The 22,306-nt window shown below is 39.7% G+C and overlaps 1 protein-coding gene across 1 annotated transcript; it reads left to right on the top strand.

Moving 5' to 3' along the window:
* Window positions 1-19,910: 19,910 nt before the first annotated feature.
* Window positions 19,911-22,057, top strand: LOC149164974 (pentatricopeptide repeat-containing protein At4g33170-like). The gene is made up of 3 exons (XM_089429669.1): window positions 19,911-20,970; window positions 21,014-21,328; window positions 21,612-22,057. Exons 1-3 carry the CDS (start codon window positions 19,911-19,913, stop codon window positions 22,055-22,057), a joined length of 1,821 nt encoding a protein of 606 aa, XP_089285795.1.
* The last annotated feature ends 249 nt before the right edge of the window (window positions 22,058-22,306 follow it).

Here is a 22,306-nt window from a genome sequence, read left to right as displayed (position 1 = left end):
AAATAGATTGTTTATACAAGTTGATGGTATTAAACAACATCTAGTAGAGACTATTTTCAAAGATTGTGAATCACTAACTCATGATTCTTCGTGGAAAGAATTCAATTTTCATGTTGATAACAGGTTATTTGCGCATCGTCACTGAATCGAAAAGTGCCATGGTCAACATCATCAGGGTCATCACTTGCAGGTGATTGATCAAATGTATTGGTACATCGTTAGGTCAAGGTGGAAAGGGAGGGAGTTCTACCCTCATCGACTATTTGTTTATTCAAACCTTGGTGGTCCAAAAGCTTTCAAGTGGAGAGGAATGATCAAGGAGGATTTTGTTGATTCAATTGTACAGGTGTTCAAGTGTTGTCATCAATGTTTAGTATTGTCATACTTCAATTCAGCTTCGACAGATTGACAATGTTGGTTAGGGATCAGGTTGTTCAGGTAATGTTCATAATTTTCATGGCATTTACTTGATATGGGTTGTACCTAGCTGTCGACTTGAGTTCATCGACAGTTCTGCCAGGAATGGTCGACGGCATGTGTTTTTTTCATTCGACAAGTAGGATTTGGTGTCGACATGTTTGTGTCATGCATCGCAAAGGTTTGATATTTCATGAAGGGTGTCATCACAAACGTTGTTTTGTCGATGATTCACATGTCGTTTTACGTCGCTTTGTGACAATAATTGAAAAAGGTGTTTTTACACCTAATGTAAAATCTAAAACCCTAAAACTACATTTAAACCATGCTACATACCTATCACCTAAGTTCTAACATATCACAACACCAGAACCTATGTGTTAATACAATTCCTAAGTCTAAAAGCCTAACCCTAAACCTAAGTTCTATGACCTCAAAACCTCATCATATACTCTTGGCCTAAATCACATTGTAAAACATTACAAATAAACCATAAAATTGTCTAAACCACACAGTCAACATAGACCATATCGGAAGGTCATGTGAAAAACAGATGGATAATCTGTCGGGCTTAACATGACCGCCAGGTCCTAATTGTTGGGATGGAGACCACATCGAAGCTGATAGCATGTGAACAACTACATAAGCGGCGGAGGTTATCATTGTGGTAGGCAAGATAACAGGGCAAAGTCTATGCCGAAAGTGGTTACATTTAACCGTTAGAACTCTTCATTAGCGGAACCATCGAAGAGGTGTCCGCCTGTGGTTAGACCACAACCTATTCACATGGGCAGTCAACCAACTCCACGTCGTCAACCTGATCACCCTTGGGAAAACTTTATGATAAAGTTATTTTGGGGTTTATTATGGTTTTTGTTGTTAAAAATTAACTCAAAGGTCATAAAACCCTAGCCTAGGTGTCACGAAATCACAACACTGAAGCTCCTAAACCCAAATTAGGCCAAATTCATCCCTAAACTCAGTGAAGGGAGTTTGAATGTATTTGCATGCCTATAAGAGGCAGATTTGTCCTTTGAAAGACATTAGAGTGGTTCTTGACTTTTTTATGTAGATTCTGGAGGACATAGGCAATTTTTGTTTTCAGTGTCACGGGAGCATCCGAGGTTGGTTTTGGAAATCGTAAGAGGTGTTGGAAAGCTGGCTTAGAGAGTTATCTAATGATAGTGATAAAAAATGCTTGTGATCACATTTAGTCTGGTCTTTTCTCTATGTAATAAACACCACCTTCTCATTCCTAATAAAAACTGTCACCCATCTTGAAAGTGGACCCGAAGACGTAGTCCATCAAGGACAAGCTCCATCATCGATTTGCTGTCAGGTATCACTATGTTTTTACTGTTTGAACTTCTTTTATGCATTGATTTTATGTTTAATCAATTGTCGTAAAGTGTTCTTTTCAAGCAGCTTTTCCTCGTTTTGTGTGGTTCAGCTAAAATTCAAAGCATTAATGGTTAATCAATTCTACATCAGTATTTATTTTATGATAATTTCATATCATATTTAGATAATGATGATGCTGAAAATGAAATATTGTCCTTATCTAAGGATAATTTCCTAGAAAAAGCGGCAAGCTTTTTCAAACTTCCTCTTCCTCTTCAGAGTCCTTATATTCAATGGTGAGTTGATGAAGAGAATTTGTTTGGATAAAGCATACCCAATCTGTATAGACCTCAGAAATTGTAGAAAATTGAATCGGATAGAAACAAACAATGTTGACCTTGCACATTGATATTAAATTCTAAATAAACCTTTTCTTTTTACTATAATTAACATCAAATTTTGAAATAAGTTTGATCTCTTCAAAATGAAATTGCAAAAACTTTTGGAAAGTTTTCTACACCCAAATTTTTATTTCAGTCATCTCTCTCAAAACTTTTACTATGCAATCTTTTTTCTACTGTTGATTCAGAGAACCTGGGACTACCTCCATTATTGGTTCGGATCCCGGAAGATCAAATTATTCATTGAAGTATGTCACAATTTCCCATACCTTGATGTAATGTTCAATGGATTTCTTTGTCCAAACTTGGATTTCCTTTGCTTTTGTTTCTCTGCGGTTTAATGAATCATACATGATACTCTTGTCCTTCTTAGTGGTTTTAGGAATGTGATAAGGTAGTGATTTCTTTTCCCATTGGAAAATTGATGAAAAAATTACTTTAAAACTTCTATATTCTTCAAACAAAAATTTAATACTTTCATTGTTTTTCTTTAACATCAACATCTTTGCTATCTTCGAGAATATTTGATTGTTAGACCGTAACAGAAACATCAGGCATATTTTCAATTTGAATTTTTTGAAACTGCTCTGAAGAAGATGATGCTTCTAAAAGAAGTTGAGCAAGATTAACTTTTATACATTCAAAATATTTCAAATTAAATTATAATATAAGACAAGACACCTTTTTGTTTAATAAAATCATAAGCATTTTCTCTAAATTCGTAAATTTTTTCCCTATCCTCAACACTCATTATTTTTCCTCTTTCAATCACATGATCAAAACTATCAATGTTTATGAAAACATCATCAAAAGGAGGCTTTTGATGAGTAAATTTTTTTATATAGCTTACAAACTTATAATGATCATTTATTATTCCACTAGGGCCATAAAAAATGGGGTAATTAGTAAAACCAAAGACTGTTAAGTTCTTCATCTTCCTCGAATGCGTGACCTCTATCCTTCAATTTCATTCTTCTAAACATAATTGGAAAATATGGTCAAATCTTACACTGAAATTTACTCATCTTTCATGCTTGACCATTTAATGTTGTTTGATGTCTTGACCATTTTACTCTAAGAGAAATTCTTTCAGGAATCTACCTTGGCAATACATGTGGACCAACCTCACTCCCATATATTCTGATATAGGAAAAAAACTCTTCAATGAACCAATCTCATATTTGATCTAGTGGCTCTTTCATCTCTTGGCTAATCATTGGAGAAGCATTGCCAAAGATGACTTCATGTAGAGGGATCATTACATAATTGCAAATGTCATAAAAATAAAATTTATAATTACTTTCCCAGAACACTGAAGCATAATTTTGAATGAACTAATCATAAGTGGGATAATTCTTATTCATGAGAGGAAAGGGGGCAGAGGTAATCACAATGTCCATGAGAAAAGTAGACATAAAAAAATGTGTTCATAGCTCAGAGGGCATGAAACTACCAACTTCAAAGCATTTTTCGTGTTTTGGGAGAGAATCTTAGCCCAATTGAAATGTTTTTAGTCATAGTGGATAGTATGAATCAATGACAACCACTGCGTTTTTCAATGCTCAAGGTCCTTTTCACCATATAATATGCACAACATTTTTATGATGAACCTAAAATAAATTTTTAAAATAACAATAGGGAAATACTTAGATCATTTGAGTTTCAAGCCCTCTTTCTCTTCTTGCGGCCAAATTCAATCAATTTATCATAATTTTTGTCAATTTGTTTAAAAATTGTGTTGTTGAAATTATCAAGAAACTTAGAAGTAAAGAATGGGTTAGGAGAACTATGCTTAAAATTTTTTGAAAGAGTGTCTGACCTCGAGGATGCTATCACATTTCTATTGGAATTTGTAATTTTGCATGTACAAATGTTAATATGACCCAAAATCCATTGTATCATGTCATAATAAGGAAATATTTTAGCCCTAGCGGTAATCATGTGTAAATTTGTCCTTCTAATGTTCTTGTATGACACATTTTTCTCCTTATTATAACTCTCTGACTTTGGCCACTCTCTATTCTCAAATAAATTATAAAGTTCCTCCCATTTCATCGTACATGTGTCTTGGATTTTGAAAGTAGTGTTGGAAATCAAATTTGAGTTCAGATAATAAATTTCTGGTTCTGGATCTTCTACCTCTTTTAGTTTTTCTTTAATCTATTGAGCTCCTTACCTTGAAGCAATGGATTTGTTCTTTTTCCCCATTTTATGGCCTTTATGGGCAATAAGAAAACTAATTAAGATTTTTTATGAAGACCAATCTAATTGAATAAAATGAAACCTGTTCAGATATCACTACTTACCAAAAGTTGTAAGTTATAGAGAAAATTGCTACAATTCAAGTTGAAGTTCAGGTTTTTGGGTTGTCCTTAAAGAACAGTTGACATAGGAGGTTTAATCATAAATGCAAGGTTTTGAAAATCTTGGATACTGAGTTGTTTAATTCGCATGACTTGTAACGAATTTAAAAGTAATGTGAAAAGACCTCTCAACCATTTTCAAAAAATGAGGCAAGATCAATGTCGTAGTTGGGAAAACCTATTTTTAAAACCTAGATCAAAACTAAAAAATGACTCATTTTATTGGAAAAAACAAGAATAATTTAAGAATAATGAAAGGAGCTCAAGTCGAGAAAAATTATTATTTTATTCACAGATGGAGGACCCAGAAGTTGGGTAGTCAAATAGTCAGAGGTACTTCAAAAAAATTAAATAGCTTTACTGATTCTGATGCCGACTCAAAACCAAGTTGGGGCAATGTCTAGGGTGGAGGGTTGGAGAAATTTTTGAGTTAAGTGGTCAGAGCTCGAGAGAGGATTTTTTTTAGAAATAATCATATGTCCAACTTATCATACCACTACTGCAAAAGGAGAATTGATATATTTAAATTGGTCAATACAAGGGAAGTGAGTGGTCAATCCTTGCAATGCGAAAGTGCCACTGAACAAAGCTCATAGTTTTTATTGAAGTAAAGTCAAGTCACAACAAGAGCTACAAGGTGAATGAAGACATAACCTCACGACCTCACGTTACGAGCCCAATGGTTATTCAACAGTTCGAGGTGCATGGACAAAAAAAGAAAATAGGGAGAAGAAGACTCGACTCCCTATGCCATGTTGAGCCCAAACAGTCGACTTGTTCCAATGGGACCTATAGTGGGAGCTCCCCAACCTTGACTAGTTAGAAGTTGGACCTCATTTTCGTTTGACAATGGGAAAAGTGAGATAAGCCTGACTCTAAACCATGGCATGCAAAAGAAGGGCTCTACTTAGAAATTTGCGTAAATATTCATAAAATATTAAATTTGTTGTATGCTCATATGTCCCAATCCATCTAAAAAATAATAAAGATGATAACACATTGTCCTCATCATGCGTTGTATTAATTCAACACTACTACCAACGGACGATTTGATGAAGGTTCACCCTCCTCACCGTACACTGTATTAAATCAACACCCCTCCAAACAAATAATCTCACAGCACAAATACCATTGTGAAATAAGACAAAAAGCACTATGAACCAATCTGAATTTAAATAAATATAATTCATATATATATATATATATATATATATATATATATATAGATATATATTTGTTTTCTAGTGTTTACTTATTGTTTGTTTAAATTTTAGCCGACATAAACACAACCTCCTGGCCTGATGTTGTAGTCTCAGTAGTTAGTTGAGAATTGGAGGTGCGTCGACAAAAAATGAGAAGGCAAAAGGAGGCTTGATTCACGATCTTAAGTCGGGCCCAACCTCCTGACCTGTTCCAGTGGGACTCACAATCACAGTTTATTATAGTCGAGCTCGATAACAATTGAGGTGCGTTAAGCAAAAGCACACACCAGTCAACCCCAACTCCCGACTTGTTTCCCTTGGGACCCACGAGTATTGTCCCAATGGAATGACATGAGTTGTAAAGGGTGTACGCTCGTGATATGTGTATGTACTTTTTGATTTATTTTTTCAAATTGCTCATCTCTTTAGATAAGTTTTATGACTGAATATCCTATCGAGTATTAACGAATCAACATGTTGCAGTTCTAAAAGCACAAGCTTGGAGAGTCACATACTTTATTAACAATGTATTTCCACGGTGGAGATCCAATTGCAACAAGTTTTGCAAAGTTGCACACAAATTTATGAAGTGTTAAAGATTGGGTAATTTTATTAAATGCTCAAGATTGCATAAATTTTAGTGAACATTGCAATACAATCCATATTTAAAAGAAATTGATATTTGGTTATTATTATTATAATTATAATTATATTATCATGAAATTTTGTCAGTAGCTATCAGTAATAAATTACTAGCCAAATAGAATAAGTGAACATATGAACCTATTGCGCTGCATAATCTGGAGTCGGGAGTGGGCATTGAAACAATTTGGTGAAAGAAGAGAATTCTTGACCCCCGACTTGCTTTGGGGAATTCTAGTTGTGGCATAATCGTTTGTTTATTATTGTCCGACTAGCTCTACCCATAAATTAAGCTATTGATTTGGCTCAAACAATTATGTTTTCACTACATGGAAACTCTAAATAAAATAAATGCAAATATTAAAGCACCATTAGTAGAGAGGTGCTACTATAATAAATTTCCTTGGGATTTTGTGTGAACAACTAATAATGGTTTTCTCAAGAAGATGGAATGTGTAATTAATGCAATATTGCCTCTATTTACAACGTTAAGCGTTAAGCGGGAAAATCCTAATCATCGTAGATTTTGAAATCCTTACTCATTGAAATTGTAATTAATTTATATGTAATTTATAATAAAAATTTAAACTTATTTTTTTAAGCAATGTAATAAAAATAAGAATTTATGGTAATAAATTCTTCCTAGAAAATATTGTTCATGATAATTAATGGTTTTGGAAATTTTGTTATTTATAAAAAATTTACAAAGTACCATATAAAACAAATAGTTTATTTTTAAAATAAATAGAAATATAAAAAATAATTAATAATAATATAAATTGCAAAGTGCAAAAGAATTCATAGAGTCCACCAATACCTAGACTAACTATGATAATGTTAAATAAAGGACTTATTTTATTGAAATTAATAGGTTACATTGAGGACATAATGTCAGTCCAGTCTGTGAGCTGATGAGGGCCACAATCCCGTGTTACAGAATGTGAATGTTCATAAAGAATGTTGAGGATATTCTTATCTCTTAGCTTTTAGGTTGTAGTTGCACATGAGGGCTTGTGTAGCCAGTGTTGCAATGTACTCACTTTGGTAGGGCAAATGGGAGGAATTGACATGCATTGCATTGTTGTTGAACTTTTTTAGGCCAAAATCCTTTCCCTGCATTGTACCTCAAGATTGACTTGACAGGTAGATGAAGTCATCCCACCATGATCAATGTGTCGCACATCCTTACTATTGGCAAGAGAGTCGGAGGACCTTCAGTAGGCATCAAGTTCTTGGCTGGGGGTGGCATGCTTAAAATTCCTTCTCCCGAAGTGGCAAGTGTTTATATACCAATAGCTCACCTGGTGCACCATTGTCCATACAGCTAGTGTTGGTTTCTGAACCTTCAAGAGAATTTCCCCATCTATGTACCGAATGCCAATCTTCTTGTGTCCTTTTTTGTATTCTTGGAACTTGGTGGACTCAGAAAGAGTAGCTTTCTCGTAAGTTTGGGAGGGATAGCACCAGTGGACACATTATGAGTCATTGTGACTTTAGAAGGATGGTGATGTAGGTCGAGCTAGTTGCAAAACCATTGTAGCCAAACCATTGCTAAATCCACTCTAGATGGGTAGAGTTTGTAAGAAGGGAGCAAGACCTGCTAAAAGGCACCGGATCCAAGATCCATTCAACTGCTTATAACTTGCTAATACGTCCTTAATCAAACCATGGTAAGATCCTTTACAGAGTCGCATTGTAGAGAAGCTAATGAGAATGAAACCTTATAGCTCTAATTAGATAACCCTTATCCATTGAGCCTAACAATGACCCAGTCATTGCAACTCCAAATTTGATGCCTATGCATCATTCTATCACCATACGATGGAACAAGGAGTGACGTGGCCAGAGGAAAATTTCTTAAGATGAGCACAATAATAGAGCATCAGGGGTCGGGGTTCACGCCCAAAAATAACAAAACTACATGCGCTGATGGATAGGACTAACATTGACTAGCCTCTGAGATGACTACTGCCACCTAGGCCACTAATTTGCTGCCATGTGGAAGATGAATGGTGTTTTTAGAATTATATACTGCCACGTCGTATATATTTGTGTGTGTGTGTGTGTGTGTGTGTAAAACTATTATATATTAATATTTTAAACTTAGTCACGGTTGGGACTACGCCCGGGTCAATCAGGTTGAGGTACCAATGAAGGGCACTGACCCTGACTAAGTCAGAGGTTAGGGGTCGAGTCAACTAGGTCGGCTGAGGTCAGGCGTAGAAATAACAAAAATTGGTTGCACGAACGGATAATGTCAACTGAACGGCATTGTTACAATGGTATATTGCCACGTGGGCCACTAAATCATTGCCACATGGTTTGTGTGTGTGTGTGTGTGTATATATATATATATATATATCTATATATATATATATATATATATATATATATATATATATATATATATATATATATATATATATTAAGTTTAGTTGGGGTTGTGAATTCGCCCGGGTCAAGCAACTCGATTGTACCAATGAAGATGACCAACCATGACTAGCTTAAATCTTTGGGGTTAGGCTCAGAAATAACAAAACTGGGTGCATGAATGGATAGGCTAACTCCCACTACCCGTTGAGTTGACTACTGCCACCTAGGAAACTAAGCTATTGCCATCTGGGAGGTGAACGACGTTGTTACAATGATATATTGTCACGTGGGCCACTAAATCGTTGTTATGTGGTATATACATATATATTTATTTATTTATTTCAAAATATTGTTTATTAAGATTTTAAATTTAGGCGGGGTCAGGACTATGCCTAAGTTAAGAAGCTGAATGTACCAACAAAGGGGATCAACCCCATCTAGGTGAGAGGTTGCAAGTGAGGCCCAAAAATAACAAAACTCGGCTTGTTGAGCTCACTACTGCCACGTGGGACATTGAGCAACTATCACATGCAAGATATAAGGGGTTGTTACAATGCTATACTGCCACTTGGTATATATATATATATATTTCAAACTATTATATAATAATGTTTTAAATTTAGTCGTGGTGAGGATTACACCGCGGTCAAGCAGGTTAATGTACCAATAAAGTAGACCGACTCCGACTGGGTTGGAGGCTAGGTGTAAGGACCTGCGGTCCGTGCGACGGGCAGGGCGACTCCACCGTGTAAAGAGCATGTGCAAAATGAGGTTGAACGAGCCTTGGACGAGTTCATATTTGCATTGGGCGAGCATTGAGTGGGCGGTCCCACGAGTTGGGCGGGCTGACCCTCCTCTTGGGTGAGACATCACCACATGAATGAGTTGTCTGGGCATTTGGCGTGGGTCGGCCGGGTGACACAACCCGCCACCTGCTCATATACATAGGCGAAAGGTTTATGGAGACAAGCCATCATTCCACCATGCAGTTCTTCTACGAGTTGGTTGGAGTGCGAAGTTGGACAGAGGTGTAGAAGTGCGAAGGGCATAGGAGATGTGCCCGCACTTCCCGCAATTCGTTCAGAAAAACTCGTGCAAGGTTGTCGGGTGAGAAACTTAGGCAAGGATGTCGAGTGAGAAACTCGAGCGAGGGCATCGGGTGAGAAACTCGGGCGAAGCCGTCAGGTGAGAAACTTGAGTGAGGGCATTAGGTGAGAAACTCGTGTGAGGTCGTCGGTTGAGAAACTCGGGCGAGGTCGTCGAGCAGAACCCAAGCGAGGTCGTTCAAGCAGGACTCGAGCAAGGTCGTCTGGCAGGAAACTCGGGCGAGGTCATTTGAGCGAATTGGGTGAGGTCGTTCAGGCGAGCTAGGTGAGGTTGTCGGACGACCCGGGTGAAGTCGTTCGGGTGAGCCAGGTGAAGTTGTGTGGCGACCTGAGTGAGGTTGTTTGGGCGAACCGGGCGAAGTCGTGTGGCGACCCGGGTGAAGTCGTGTGGCGACTTGGGTGAAGTGTTGGAGTTGTGAATGGAGGTGTGACTCGTGCGGAGGCGCCCATGTGTGGCGACTTGGTTACGATTAGGCGTGCCCAAGTTGGGCAAACAACACAATCGTGCGACGAGGTGAATGAAGGGTTGGTGAGTCATCTAGCAACCATGCGAAGGTGCCGACGAGCTAGGCAACTGAGTTTGCTGAAGTTGTGAAAATTTGGCTAAGTGTAAATTTGGGGTTTCCCAAGAGTTAACTTATACTTATAAAAGAAAATTATATATATTGATTTGGGCAGACTCATATTGCAGGCAGTTGCCCCTCTCTTTATACTGTTGTGCAAATGTATATGTGTTAATTACTGTTGATGATGAATATATATGGGTTTTCATCTATATAAAGGCTAATAATAATACTTGGTAACAAAAATAAACTAAGTATTGAATGTTAAGGTGTAGTCCATGAACATAAGTATTCGTGAAAGCAAAGTGTTCGGTGGTGCTTCACCTCGCTATAGGCAGTTGAAAGACTACCGCAGGTGTAGGGGTGTGACAGTTGGTATCAGAGAAAGGTTGCTCGTGACGAAGTACAGATGGTATTGAAGCTGATTCAGGGTTGAAGAAGCTTGACAGTTGATGACAGTGGAAGCAGGTACTTGTAGGTGAAGGAAGTTGGTTTCACGTACAAGTGGAACAAGGGCTGGTTCATGATTGCAGGGAACTTGGCAAAGCTGGTGAATGGTGAAACAGGTTTAGCAGAGCTGAGGCTTAGTGCTTGGGCCAAGCTGAATGACAGACATGGAAGGTATGGAAGAATGCAAAGGGAAGCTCTTGCTTACCTTATACAGGTTGAAGTGGATGGAAGAAAAGAATCCCCGGATTCGAAATAAACTTGAAGTCTTGGAAAGTAATGTTGAAGACGAACTTCTTAAACTTGGTTGGACAATGGAGCAGGATGAAGTTGCAGATTGTGTTGACAAGGAAGAGGAAGTTGTGATGTTTGAGGATGCTGCAAACATTACCATGATGGAGGATGAACTTGAAATTGATCAAGTTGGATCAGGATCGTGTTGTTCGCAGACATGGATGGATGAGGATACTCCCATGGAGGAACCTCATGATGATGATGTAAGTACTATTGATACTTGTGTTTCACTTGAGCATTTGGTAGATGAACCATATGCAAGGATGAGCAAAGTCAGTTTGCTGATGCAGGGGAGCATCTTACCATGGATGTCTATGATGAGACCTTGTATGGAGAAGCAATGATTTTTTATTGTTGCAGGACTTGTTGGGGTTGTTTGTGACCTTATGGTAGAAGGTACAAGGGCCCGTGACAAGGGAGGAACATGATGATCATTATGGAGGATTGGGTCATGCTTTAGCCACATGGACAATTGGCTAAGTGCCCGACATGGCTCATGGATAGATTGGAGGGCACACACTTGAGGTATGATGATACTTGGGTGGACTTCTCATGGTCGAGACCAAGAGAAATTCTTGGTGGAACTTTTAGTGTGGGAGCTATGATGGAAGGGACTCATGATGATGATGATATGGTTGGGTGACTGAGTTCAGTAAAAAGAAGATTGCAGACTTGGATGAGGATGACTGATTGTTGTGATGGGTCTACTTGGTTGGACTACATGGGAAACTTAGTCATGGACATCAAGTTGGAGACATGGAGCATGGCAGTCTTATGTAGGGACATGATGCAGGAGCACTTGTAGAGGTGTTACTTATGGGCATCCAATGAAGAGTGCTAAGGTAGGGATGTTGTGCAAGTGGATTTGCTGGTGTGACATGGAGATGTTTTACCTCTGAGCCGATGGAGATGTTGTGCACTCTTGTACAACAAGGCCATGGACTTGGATGGAGTTGTGAGCAGACTATGGAGAATTCCTACTACATGGAGAGCTAAGGCATATTGTAGAGACCTTTGGGCCGAGACTTGTATGCTTGTTGGATGTTGGTTAGAGATGACTCATGGAGCTCATGATGACATGAGATTGTGACTTTTGAGGACTTCATATATGGTGGACTTGGAGGATCTGATGCATTGAGGAGATGAGGTCAGAGACATTGATGCAGGATGGGGTGCATATTTTCGAGTACATGTATGGGTGTGGCTTGGAAGAGTGACTTGATGTGGAGGATCGATATGAGACACTTTGGAGTGATGGAGTTACAATGATGATGATGCCTTGGTGGCAACACTTGGGCATGGGTTGAGCCGAGACTTGACCACATTTAACACATGGGAGCTGATTGATCTATGATCATGGGCAGCACATGGATAGATGAGACAGGTGTATACTTGTTTCTATGGAAGACTTGAGGGATGGCACATAACAGATATGATGGAGGTTGCTTCATGGACCTAGATGTGGTACATCGAGAGTCAGAGTTTGATGAGATGATCTCTTCACTTTGACGAGATGGATGTTTTGTAGATGGATGATGTTGGGATAGATTCGACTGATTTCACGCAGCACATTGACACCAAACATCATGGACAACATGTTGCAGATGAGATGGAGACTACTTCATGGACTTGAGCATGGCTTAGAGTTGTATGGAGATGGATTCATGATCGAGTTAAGGTTGTGATGGGATGTTCAAAGAAACAACTGATGGTGGCATGAGGATGTGCATTCTCATGGTTTGAGTGTGACAGTTGGATTAGCCACTCAACTAGTTCAAACATGGGGGCCGGCATGTATAGAGATGTGTTAGCATTGTGTTGGAGTATCATGGCAGCAATTCACATGATGACGACACATGATGAGGTCGAAACATATGTTGTAGGAAGCATGTAGCTTGAGATGGGGGGGCCAACCTTCCACGATGGGGAGCAGCGTGTGGAGATTGCGATGAGATGGTTGATGATCATGGATTGAGATGATTTCTGATGTATGACATACCGATGGGGTGTATGGCTTGATATGGTGAGCTTGGTGACAGATGGTTGCTGGGATGAGATATTGTCGAGGACGACAATGACTTCAAGTGGGGGAGGATGTAAGGACCTGCAGTCTGTGTGATGGGTAAGGTGACTCCGCCGTGCAAAGAGTATATGCGAAATGAGGTTGAACGAACCTTGGACGAGTTCATATAGGCATTGGGCGAGCGTTGAGGGGGTGATCCGACAAGTTGGGCGGACCGACCCTCCTCTTGGGTGAGACATCATCACATGAACGAGTCGGCTAGGCATTTGGCATGGGTCGGCCGGGCGACACAACCCGCCACCTACTCATATCCATAGGCGAACAGTTTGTGGAGACAAGCCATCATTCCACCAAGCAATTCTTCTACGAGTTGGTTGGAGTGCGAAGTTGGACGCAGGTGTAGAAGTGCGAAGGGTGCAGGAGATGTGCCCGCACATCGGGCAAGTCATTCAGAAAAACTCGTGCGAGGTCGTCGGGTGAGAAACTCGGGCGAGGACGTCAGGTGAGAAACTCGGGCGAGGGCGTTGGGTGAGAAACTCGAGCGAGGTCGTCGGGTGAGAAACTCAGGTGAGGGTCTCGGGTGAGAAACTCGTGCGAGGTCGTCGGGTGAGAAACTCGGGCGAGGTCATCGGGTAGGAAACTCAGGCGAGGTCATTCGGGCGAACTGGGTGAGGTCATTTGGGCGAGCCGGGTGAGGTTGTCGGACAAAACGGGTGAAGTCGTTCGGCTGGGCCGAGTGAAGTTGTGTGGCGACCCGGGTGAGGTTGCTCGGGCAAACCAGGCGAAGTCATGTGGTGACCCAGGTGAAGTCGTGTGGTGACTCGGGTGAAGTGTTGGAGTTGTAAACGGAGGTGTGACTCATCCATAGGCGCCCGTGTGTGTCGACTTGGTTACGACGAGGTGCACCCATGTTGGGAAAACAAAACGATCGTGTGACGAGGTGAACGAAGGGTTGGTGAGTCGTGAAGATGATCCAAGTGGATGTGGGTGGCCACCCACCTATCCCATTTGGACCCCCACAACTGTCTCTTTCAGCTTTTTGAGTTTCCTAAATTGTAGCACAGTTTACTATTTTTAGAAGTTTTTCGGGTCCTGAACTTCCAGAGCCGTTTTGAGGCCCTAAACAATGTTTTTTGGGAAATCTGGGCAACATGGGTCCATGGACTATTTTAGCCTCCCAAAGTGGTAGTGCTCGGATAGATATTTCTAATGAGCTATTGTACACATCAAATGGAGATCGTATGCCAAAGTTACGACCCCGGGAAATTGATGTACCAATTTACTCAAACGGGGCCCACAATTTGGGGTTTCATCTTCTAGGGTTAGGTTTCGGGATGTGAAAGGTTTTCCATTATTTCTCAACAATAAATAGGCCTTCAAGCCTCATTGTAACACAGTTCAGAGGCATGTAGCCGCCACATCTCTTCTCAGAGATAAGCTACCATCGCCCTAGCTGGTTTATTTCCATTTCTGGTTGTAACCATATTTCCGTATTTTACAGTAATGAAATGGAGTATTATTTCCGCTTCATATCTGTGTTTATGGTTATCTCCGTAATTTGTTGCATTCTTGTTTAAGTACAGATTAGTGGTATCAGAGTGGTCTACTTTTTCTCTGTTTTTCTTTGCATGTCCCCAACGAGGTCGGGATATAAGGAGTTAGGGCTTGAACTGGTCAAACCTTTGCAAGACCAACCTCGCAAAACCCGACGGCCTCCCATGGCAGATGAGAAGAAATATGAGGGGTCAGAAGATCCTATCAAAATCTTCCTCCAAGAAGCCCTCGAGCGACAACAGAACGTGATGATGGATAGCTTTACGCAGATCCTTCAGCGGCTACCCAAAGGCGACACATCAGCTTCCAACAACTACTCTGGAAACGCCACACCATTTAAGGTATAAGTTAATTTTGAAATCCCCATATTCGATGGTCAAATAGACGCAGATGTCGTAGATAAATGGTTAAATCTGCTAGAGGGTTATTTTTCTATTCATGAATTTTCAAATCGGGAAGAGATTGTTTTTGCTCTTCTCAAAGCAGCCCCCCATGTCAAGGACTGGTGGGAAACCTACTGCGAGCAGAAGGATGAAAGTACAGGCTCACTATTTTCAGCCACACCCTCTTGGAATGACTTCCGGGATGCCATCAAGGAGCAGTACTACCCTGTCAAAAGCTATGAGGACAAATACATCAAATGGACCACACTGCGGCAGGGACGAGACCAAGATGTGCCGGAGTTCACAAACATTTTTCATACCCTTCGCACACAGTTGGGTATCAAAGATTCTGAGCTACATTTGGCACTAAAATACCGCAGCTGCCTGCACAGATACATCCAGGAAGAGATGGAGTTCTTGAACATCTCCTCACTCAGCACAGCATACCGATACGCTATCAAAATCGAGCAAAAGTTCAAACAGAAAAAGCGAGACTTTGGATCTGCAAATCCGAAGCCCAAAGGACAAATCCAAGGCGAGGTGACCCAATACAACCCATCGAAGCCGCAAGAAAAGAACAACACCACGAAGCCAAAAAAGGAAACAGGAAAGTGGTGTGAGTTCCACAAGAGTCCCACTCATGACACAAGTGAGTGTCGAACCAAGCAGTCGTTGGTGGCCGAGTTGAAGGTTTCAAAATCAGATGCATGTTTTGACTCTAAGCCAGAACCCGACAAGGGGAATGGAAAAGGGAAGCAGATCATTGATGCGGACCCCAGCGCCACTTTTGCCACTGCCAAGATCCAGAAAAATGAGCCCGAAAATCCAGATGAGGGGGAGCGTCTTTTCCACGCACAGATGTGGGTGAAGGGTTCGCCGCTGCAATTCATTGTTGACAGTGGCAGCCAAAAGAACATTGTTTCAACAGAGGTCGAGAAGCGGTTGGGCCTACCGACTACACCACACCCGTAGCCGTACAGTATTGGGTGGCTTCATGAAGGACGAGATCTCAAAGTTCGCTAGTAGTGCCGCCTTCCCTACAACATCAAGCCCTTCATAGACGAGGTATTGTGTGATGTTACACCTCTAGATGTTTGCGATGTATTATTAGGCCAGCCATACTTGTGGAGGCGACATGCTGTGTATGAGTCAAGGCCTCGCGCTGTCATTATTTCTTTGGTTGATTCATTATACAGGATACCGGAGGTAGCCACACCTACCGCCACCTCTTTGATCACTGCTAAGAAAGGGAGCAAGCTCATCTCCCAGCCCAGGAAATTCATCTGTCTCGCTCACTCCCAAAGTAAGGGGAATATCGTTGCTACATCCATGACCCCCGCAAAGGGTTCCTCCACGCAGCAACAACAGCAAAGGGATACGGTCATGATAGAACACAGGAACAACTTCTCCACACCCACAGGGGTACCACACAAGTTTCAGGTGGGTGACAAAGTTCGGTTACATCTACAGAAAGAACGCCTTACAAGAGCCCATCAGAAGCTCCGGCCACTCCGACATGGTCCTTACACTAGTACCAAGGCTACGGGAAACAATGCTTTGAATCACAACATTCCTCCATTCCTTCGCTTGCACCGAGTGTTCAATGTGGACCATCGTCGACCATGCTTCCCACCATTTCTAGTCACATCAGAGATTACAAAACAGCTCACCAGAAGCTTCCTCATCTCAGGGAGGAACTAAATGCAATGGGGACCATTGCTTCCTGAGGGGGGAGGAATGATCCAAGTGGATGTTGGTGGCCACCCACCTATCCCATTTGGACCCCCACAACTGTCTCTTTTAGCTTTTTTAGTTTCCTAAATTGTAGCACAGTTTACTATTTTTAGCAGTTTTTTGGGTCCTGAACTGTCGGAGCCGTTTTGAGGCCCTAAACGATGCTTTTTGGGAAATCTGGGGCAACATGGGTCCATGGACTGATGCTGCCTCCCAAAGTGATACTTCTCGGATAGATCTTTCTAACGAGCTATTGTACGCATCAAACGGAGATCGTATGCCAAAGTTAGGACCCCGGGAAATTGATGTACCAATTTACGCAAACGGGGCCGACAATTTGGGGTTTCATCTTCTAGGGTTAGGTTTCGGGATGTGAAAGGTTTTCCATTGTTTCTCAACAATAAATAGGCCTTTGAGCCTCATTGTAACACAGTTCAGAGGCATGTAGCCACCACATCTCTTCTCAGAGATAAGCTACCATCGCCCTAGCTGGTTTATTTCCATTTCTAGTTGTAAGCATATTTCAGTATTTTACATTAATGAAATGAAGTATTATTTCCGCTGCATATTTGTGTTTATGGTTATCTCTGTAATTTGTTGCGTTCCTGTTTAAGTTCGGATCAGCGGAGGTGCCGACGAGCTGCGCAACCGAGTTTGTCGAATTTGTGAAAATGTGGCTAACTGTAAATTTGGGGTTTCCCAAGATTTAACTTGTACTTATAAAAGTAAATTATATATATTGATTCGGGAAAACTCATATTGCAGGGAGTTGCTCCTCCCTTTATACTGTTGTGCAATTGTATATGTGTTAATTGTTGTTGATGATGAATATGTATGGGTTTTCATCTGTATAAAGGCTAATAATAATACTTGGTAACAAAAATAAACTAAGTATCGAATCTTAAGGCGTAGCCATGAACAAAAGTATTGGTGAAAAGAAAGCATTCGGTGGTGCCGCACCTCGCTATAAGTGGTTGAAAGACTACCGCAGGTGTAGGGGCGTGACACCGGGGGTCAGGCTCACAAATAAGAAGATTGCACATGCTAAAAGGATAATCGACCCATCGGATAGTTGGGAGTCAGTCATCCGTAGTAAAGCTCATGTGGCATAAGAATGTCGGCCATAGTGGAGTCTGACTCTTAAGCTGTGTTGGAACTTGCGTATTCTGCAATTTTACGCCATCGCTCCAAATAAATGTTTGTATTTAACACATCGAGATAAGAAATAAATACAGACTTGGAATGTCCTTTCAAACTTTCAGTTTATATACTTATTGTACATGATATTAACGAAAAAAAACTTATAAGCATACCATCCAGCGACAAATCATCATAACTAAATAAAACTTTAGCCCTCTCAACTAACCATAGCCTAAATAAATAAAATTAAAAAAATAAATTATTTTTATTTTCTCGTACAACTTCAAAAATTATTGGTTTAATTTTTAGTCAACTATAAATTAATTAGGAGTGAACACATTATCCTAACAACATAAATAAACGATAATAAGAAATTAAATATTTCTTATTACAAATAATTTAATTAAAAATTAAAATTCACTATTTTTTTTTAAACTTTGAAATCTTCCTAAAATAAAGTTGATATAAACGAAGCGCAAAGACTAATTTCGAAAAGTCAGAAATTTTCAAATTTAAACTCTACATGTTTTAAAACTTTGAAAAAAGGTATTTACAATTTAATACAATATTTCAAAATTAAAATATAAAACTAGAGCATAAAAAATTAATTTTAAAAATATATAATATTGAAGAATACAAATATTTTTTTCTACCCATAGTTAATAATAAATTACACTAAATAAATTAGATACGTGCTAATTATTAATATTTAAAAATTTAATATATATATACCATTTATGTTGAAAGTTTTGAGTTCTGGTGACATCTAAGGAAGTTTTTTAGATAAAATATTTTTTAAAAATTATTTAAAACGAAGTCCGTTTTGATTAATTATTATAAATATTACATTGGATAATTTATTATTATAAATTTTTAAGTAAGTGTTAATAATTAGTAAATTAATATAAAACGCGCAACTTTTGCCGCCCTCACTGTGAACGAAAAAGAGTTTACCTAGAATAGAATTAGGTGGAGATTAGGTCGAATAGAAAGCTTAAGTTATGAACTCTTCATAATTCGAGGACTTATTCAAAATATCAATGAAACTAACGGTTTAAGTAAGATCAGTTTTTTTATTGGTTACTCATCAAATAATTAATGAAATCTTTTATTAATTATTTATAAAAATAATAATTTAATTATTTTAATTTTATATATAATATACTATAATTTTTATATATAAATACTTTTTATAATAAAATTAAATTTTTATACATAAATAAAATTATAATAAAATTAAATTTTTATACATAAATAAAATTTGTTTTGAAGTAGATAAAAATGGAATAGTTTAACAAAGTGGATGAATTACTCAATTTCTGTTATCGCCCAGAAAAATGTCCGCTCCGGTCACTGGCAATTCCTTTGCCCTCAGCGACCTTTGGTGAGCTCCACCCCTTTTGTGACCTCCGCCACCCTCCGCAACCGTTCCACCACCCACCGTGTAACATTAATTCCTCTAACAGAATTCTCAGTGCGGGAATAGCAATTCGAATTTACCCGAAACCAATTCCCATTTCGCTCATTTGGATTCGAATTTTTTAGAGAAAGAAAACTTGCTCAACCATCCTAAAGGCCAGCCGTTCATTTTGGGCTACATGAGTACAGGCTTTTAGAGTGAGCTTCTGACAGTCCATAATACTGCAAAGCGTATCATGTTCATCTTTTGTAAGGGAAAGATAATACGGCAAAGCGCATCATGTGATCACCTCACAACATTTGAAGGACGCAAATCTCTGTTTGTACATGACGTGAAGCTAAACTATTAGCCAATGGCATGGCAAGGAATTTCATACCATTACTGGCACAAGGATGGAGATATTGCAAAAAACACAGACTTTGCTATAGCCGCAATATCCTACAATGTCTCCATTATCAGAGTAACTTGTTATTTACGACTGTTGCTTTTACTCTGGGCAATGAAGTCATGCCATCGTCAATGCCAACTCAAAATGCCAATGAAAGATCACTCGGCAAAAATGGATTCTGTGAAGCGAGTAGAGATCTTAAAACACTCTGCGAGCAAGGAAAATTGAACGAGGCAATGGGTTTTTTACATGTTATGGATCAACAGGGAATTAAGGTAGACCTCGCTGTTTATAATTCTCTATTGCGGACGTGTATTGACGTGAAAGCAATAGCAGAGGGCAGGCTAGTTCATGAATATATGATCAAAGATGGGTTTAAACCAGATAAAAATTTGAAAACCAAACTTATTATCTTGTATGCTAAATGTGGTAGTCTTGTTTATGCACGCCATGTGTTTGAAGAAATGTTCGAAAGAAACGTGGTCACATGGACTGCCATGATTGCAGGATATGCTCAACATGGGTTTGCTAAAGAAACCCTATTGTTGTTTTCCAATATGTTAAGTGTTGGAATTATGGCTAATCAGTACAGTTGTGTAAGTGCTCTGAGGGTTTGTGCTCGATCATGGGCTCTGGAACAGGGAAAACAGATACACAGTAGCATCCATAAGACAAGATTTCGGTCGTATTTATTTGTGGAAAGTGCTTTTGTTGACATGCACTCGAAATGCAGAAGTATAGAGGATGCACGCCGAGTGTTTGATAAAATGTTTCAACGAAACGTGGTTTCATGGAATGCAAAGGTTGCAGGTTATGTTATGCAAGGGGATGCTGACAAAGCCTGGAGACTCTTCTGTCTAATGCAGCGGGCAGGAATGAAGTCTGATCAATTTACTTTCGGCAGCATACTACAAGCATGTAGCAGCTCAGTAGCCTTGGAAAAGGGTAGCCAGGTTCATGCTTGCGTTATCTGGATGGGTTTTCAATCATATTCTGTTGTGGGAGGGGCACTTGTTGATACGTATGCCAAGTGTGGCAACATGAACAATGCACGTGTTATATTTGAATTGATGTCCCCAAAAGATGTGATCGCTTGCACGGCGATGATTACTGGTTATGCTCAACAACACGATCATGATGAAGAGGCATTATCAATCTTTTATGAAACGTGGCGCGCTGGTATAAAACCAGACCATGTTATGTTTTCTAGTGTGCCTTGCAGCCCTGGAACAGGGCAGGCAAATCCATGCTCACGTTTTTAAAGTTGAATCTGAGTCGTATATTGTTTTGGGGAACGCTGTTGTTGATATGTATGCAAAATCCGGGAGGATAGAAGATGCACGGCATCTCTTTGACACAATGCATGAAAGAAATGTGGTTTCATGGACTACCATGATTACAGGATATGGCAAGCATGGTCATGGAAATGATGTTCTCCAACTTTTTGAGCGATTGCAACAGATGGGCATAAAGCCTAACGATGTCACCTTTTTGGCTGTTCTGTCTGCCTGCAGCCATGCAGGCTTAGTGAAGCATGGCAATATTTTAATTCCATGATTCAAGATCACCATATTACTCCAAGCGCAGGGCACTATGTCTGTTTGGTTGACCTTCTTGGACGAGCTGGGAGCCTAGATGATGCACATAAAATAATCAAAGAGAAAGTGCCTTTTGAGCCCAATGCTTCAATTTGGGGTGCCTTGCTTGGTGCCTGCAGAATCCATGGCAATGTTGAGCTAGGCAAATTAGCAGTTGAACACATGTTTGAGCTAGACCCCCAAAACTCTGGTAATTATGTATGTTATCAAACATTTATGCAGCATTTGGCAGGTGGGCAGATGCACTAAAGGTTATAAAAATGATGAGGGACAGAGGAATAAAGAAAGAAACTCGCTACAGTTGGATTGAAATCAAGAAGAGTGTATATACTTTTGTCGCGGGGGATAGATCACACCCTCAATCTGAGGGGATTTATGCAATGATAGATAACTTGACTAGTCAGATGAAGGAAATAGGGTATGTACCAGACACAAACTTTGTGGTGCATAACATAGAGGAAGAGCTGAAGGAATATATTCTTTGCCATCACAGTGAAAAGCTGGCCATTGCTTTCGGGCTTATTAGCACACCCCAAGGGACACCTGTACGAGTTGTAAAAAACCTTCGTGTCTGTGGTGACTGTCACACTGCCACCAAATTCATCTCCAAGATTGTTCACAGGGAAATTGTAGTTAGGGTCAGGTGTTTGAACTCGGCTAACTGCTGAATTAGCTTCAGAATGTGAGGAACATGCTGAATTAGCTTCAGAATGTGAGGAACATCTTCTTTGTTTCTATTGTCCTTCACTATGCCAAGTGAGGTAGTCAAACATTTAAAAAATTAAATCAAATAAAAAACTTTAAAACAGTAAGTGCATATGATGAATTTTGAACCACCTTCCATACAGGAACACAAACTAAGCATATAAACAAAAGAGTATTGTTGAAGCGAACCAAGTTCACCATGCTAAGATATT

This window comes from Pinus tabuliformis, chromosome 5_1 (assembly GCF_031772625.1).
Source record: "Pinus tabuliformis cultivar Carrire ecotype Pingquan chromosome 5_1, CPIR1, whole genome shotgun sequence".
Taxonomy (NCBI): domain Eukaryota; kingdom Viridiplantae; phylum Streptophyta; class Pinopsida; order Pinales; family Pinaceae; genus Pinus; species Pinus tabuliformis.
Note: the sequence above shows the minus strand (reverse complement) of the source record. Positions and strands in the feature narration are given on the sequence as shown.

What these genes read in the sequence shown, in the direction of transcription:
- LOC149164974 (XM_089429669.1), top strand. Translation starts at nt 19,911, where the DNA reads ATGCCATCGTCAATGCCAACTCAAAATGCCAATGAAAGATCACTCGGC. An exon ending in TTATGAAACGTGGCGCGCTG is followed by an intron (nt 20,971 to 21,013) that starts GTATAAAACCAG and finishes TGTGCCTTGCAG; the next exon opens with CCCTGGAACAGGGCAGGCAA. An exon ending in TGCAGGCTTAGTGAAGCATG is followed by an intron (nt 21,329 to 21,611) that starts GCAATATTTTAA and finishes ACATTTATGCAG; the next exon opens with CATTTGGCAGGTGGGCAGAT.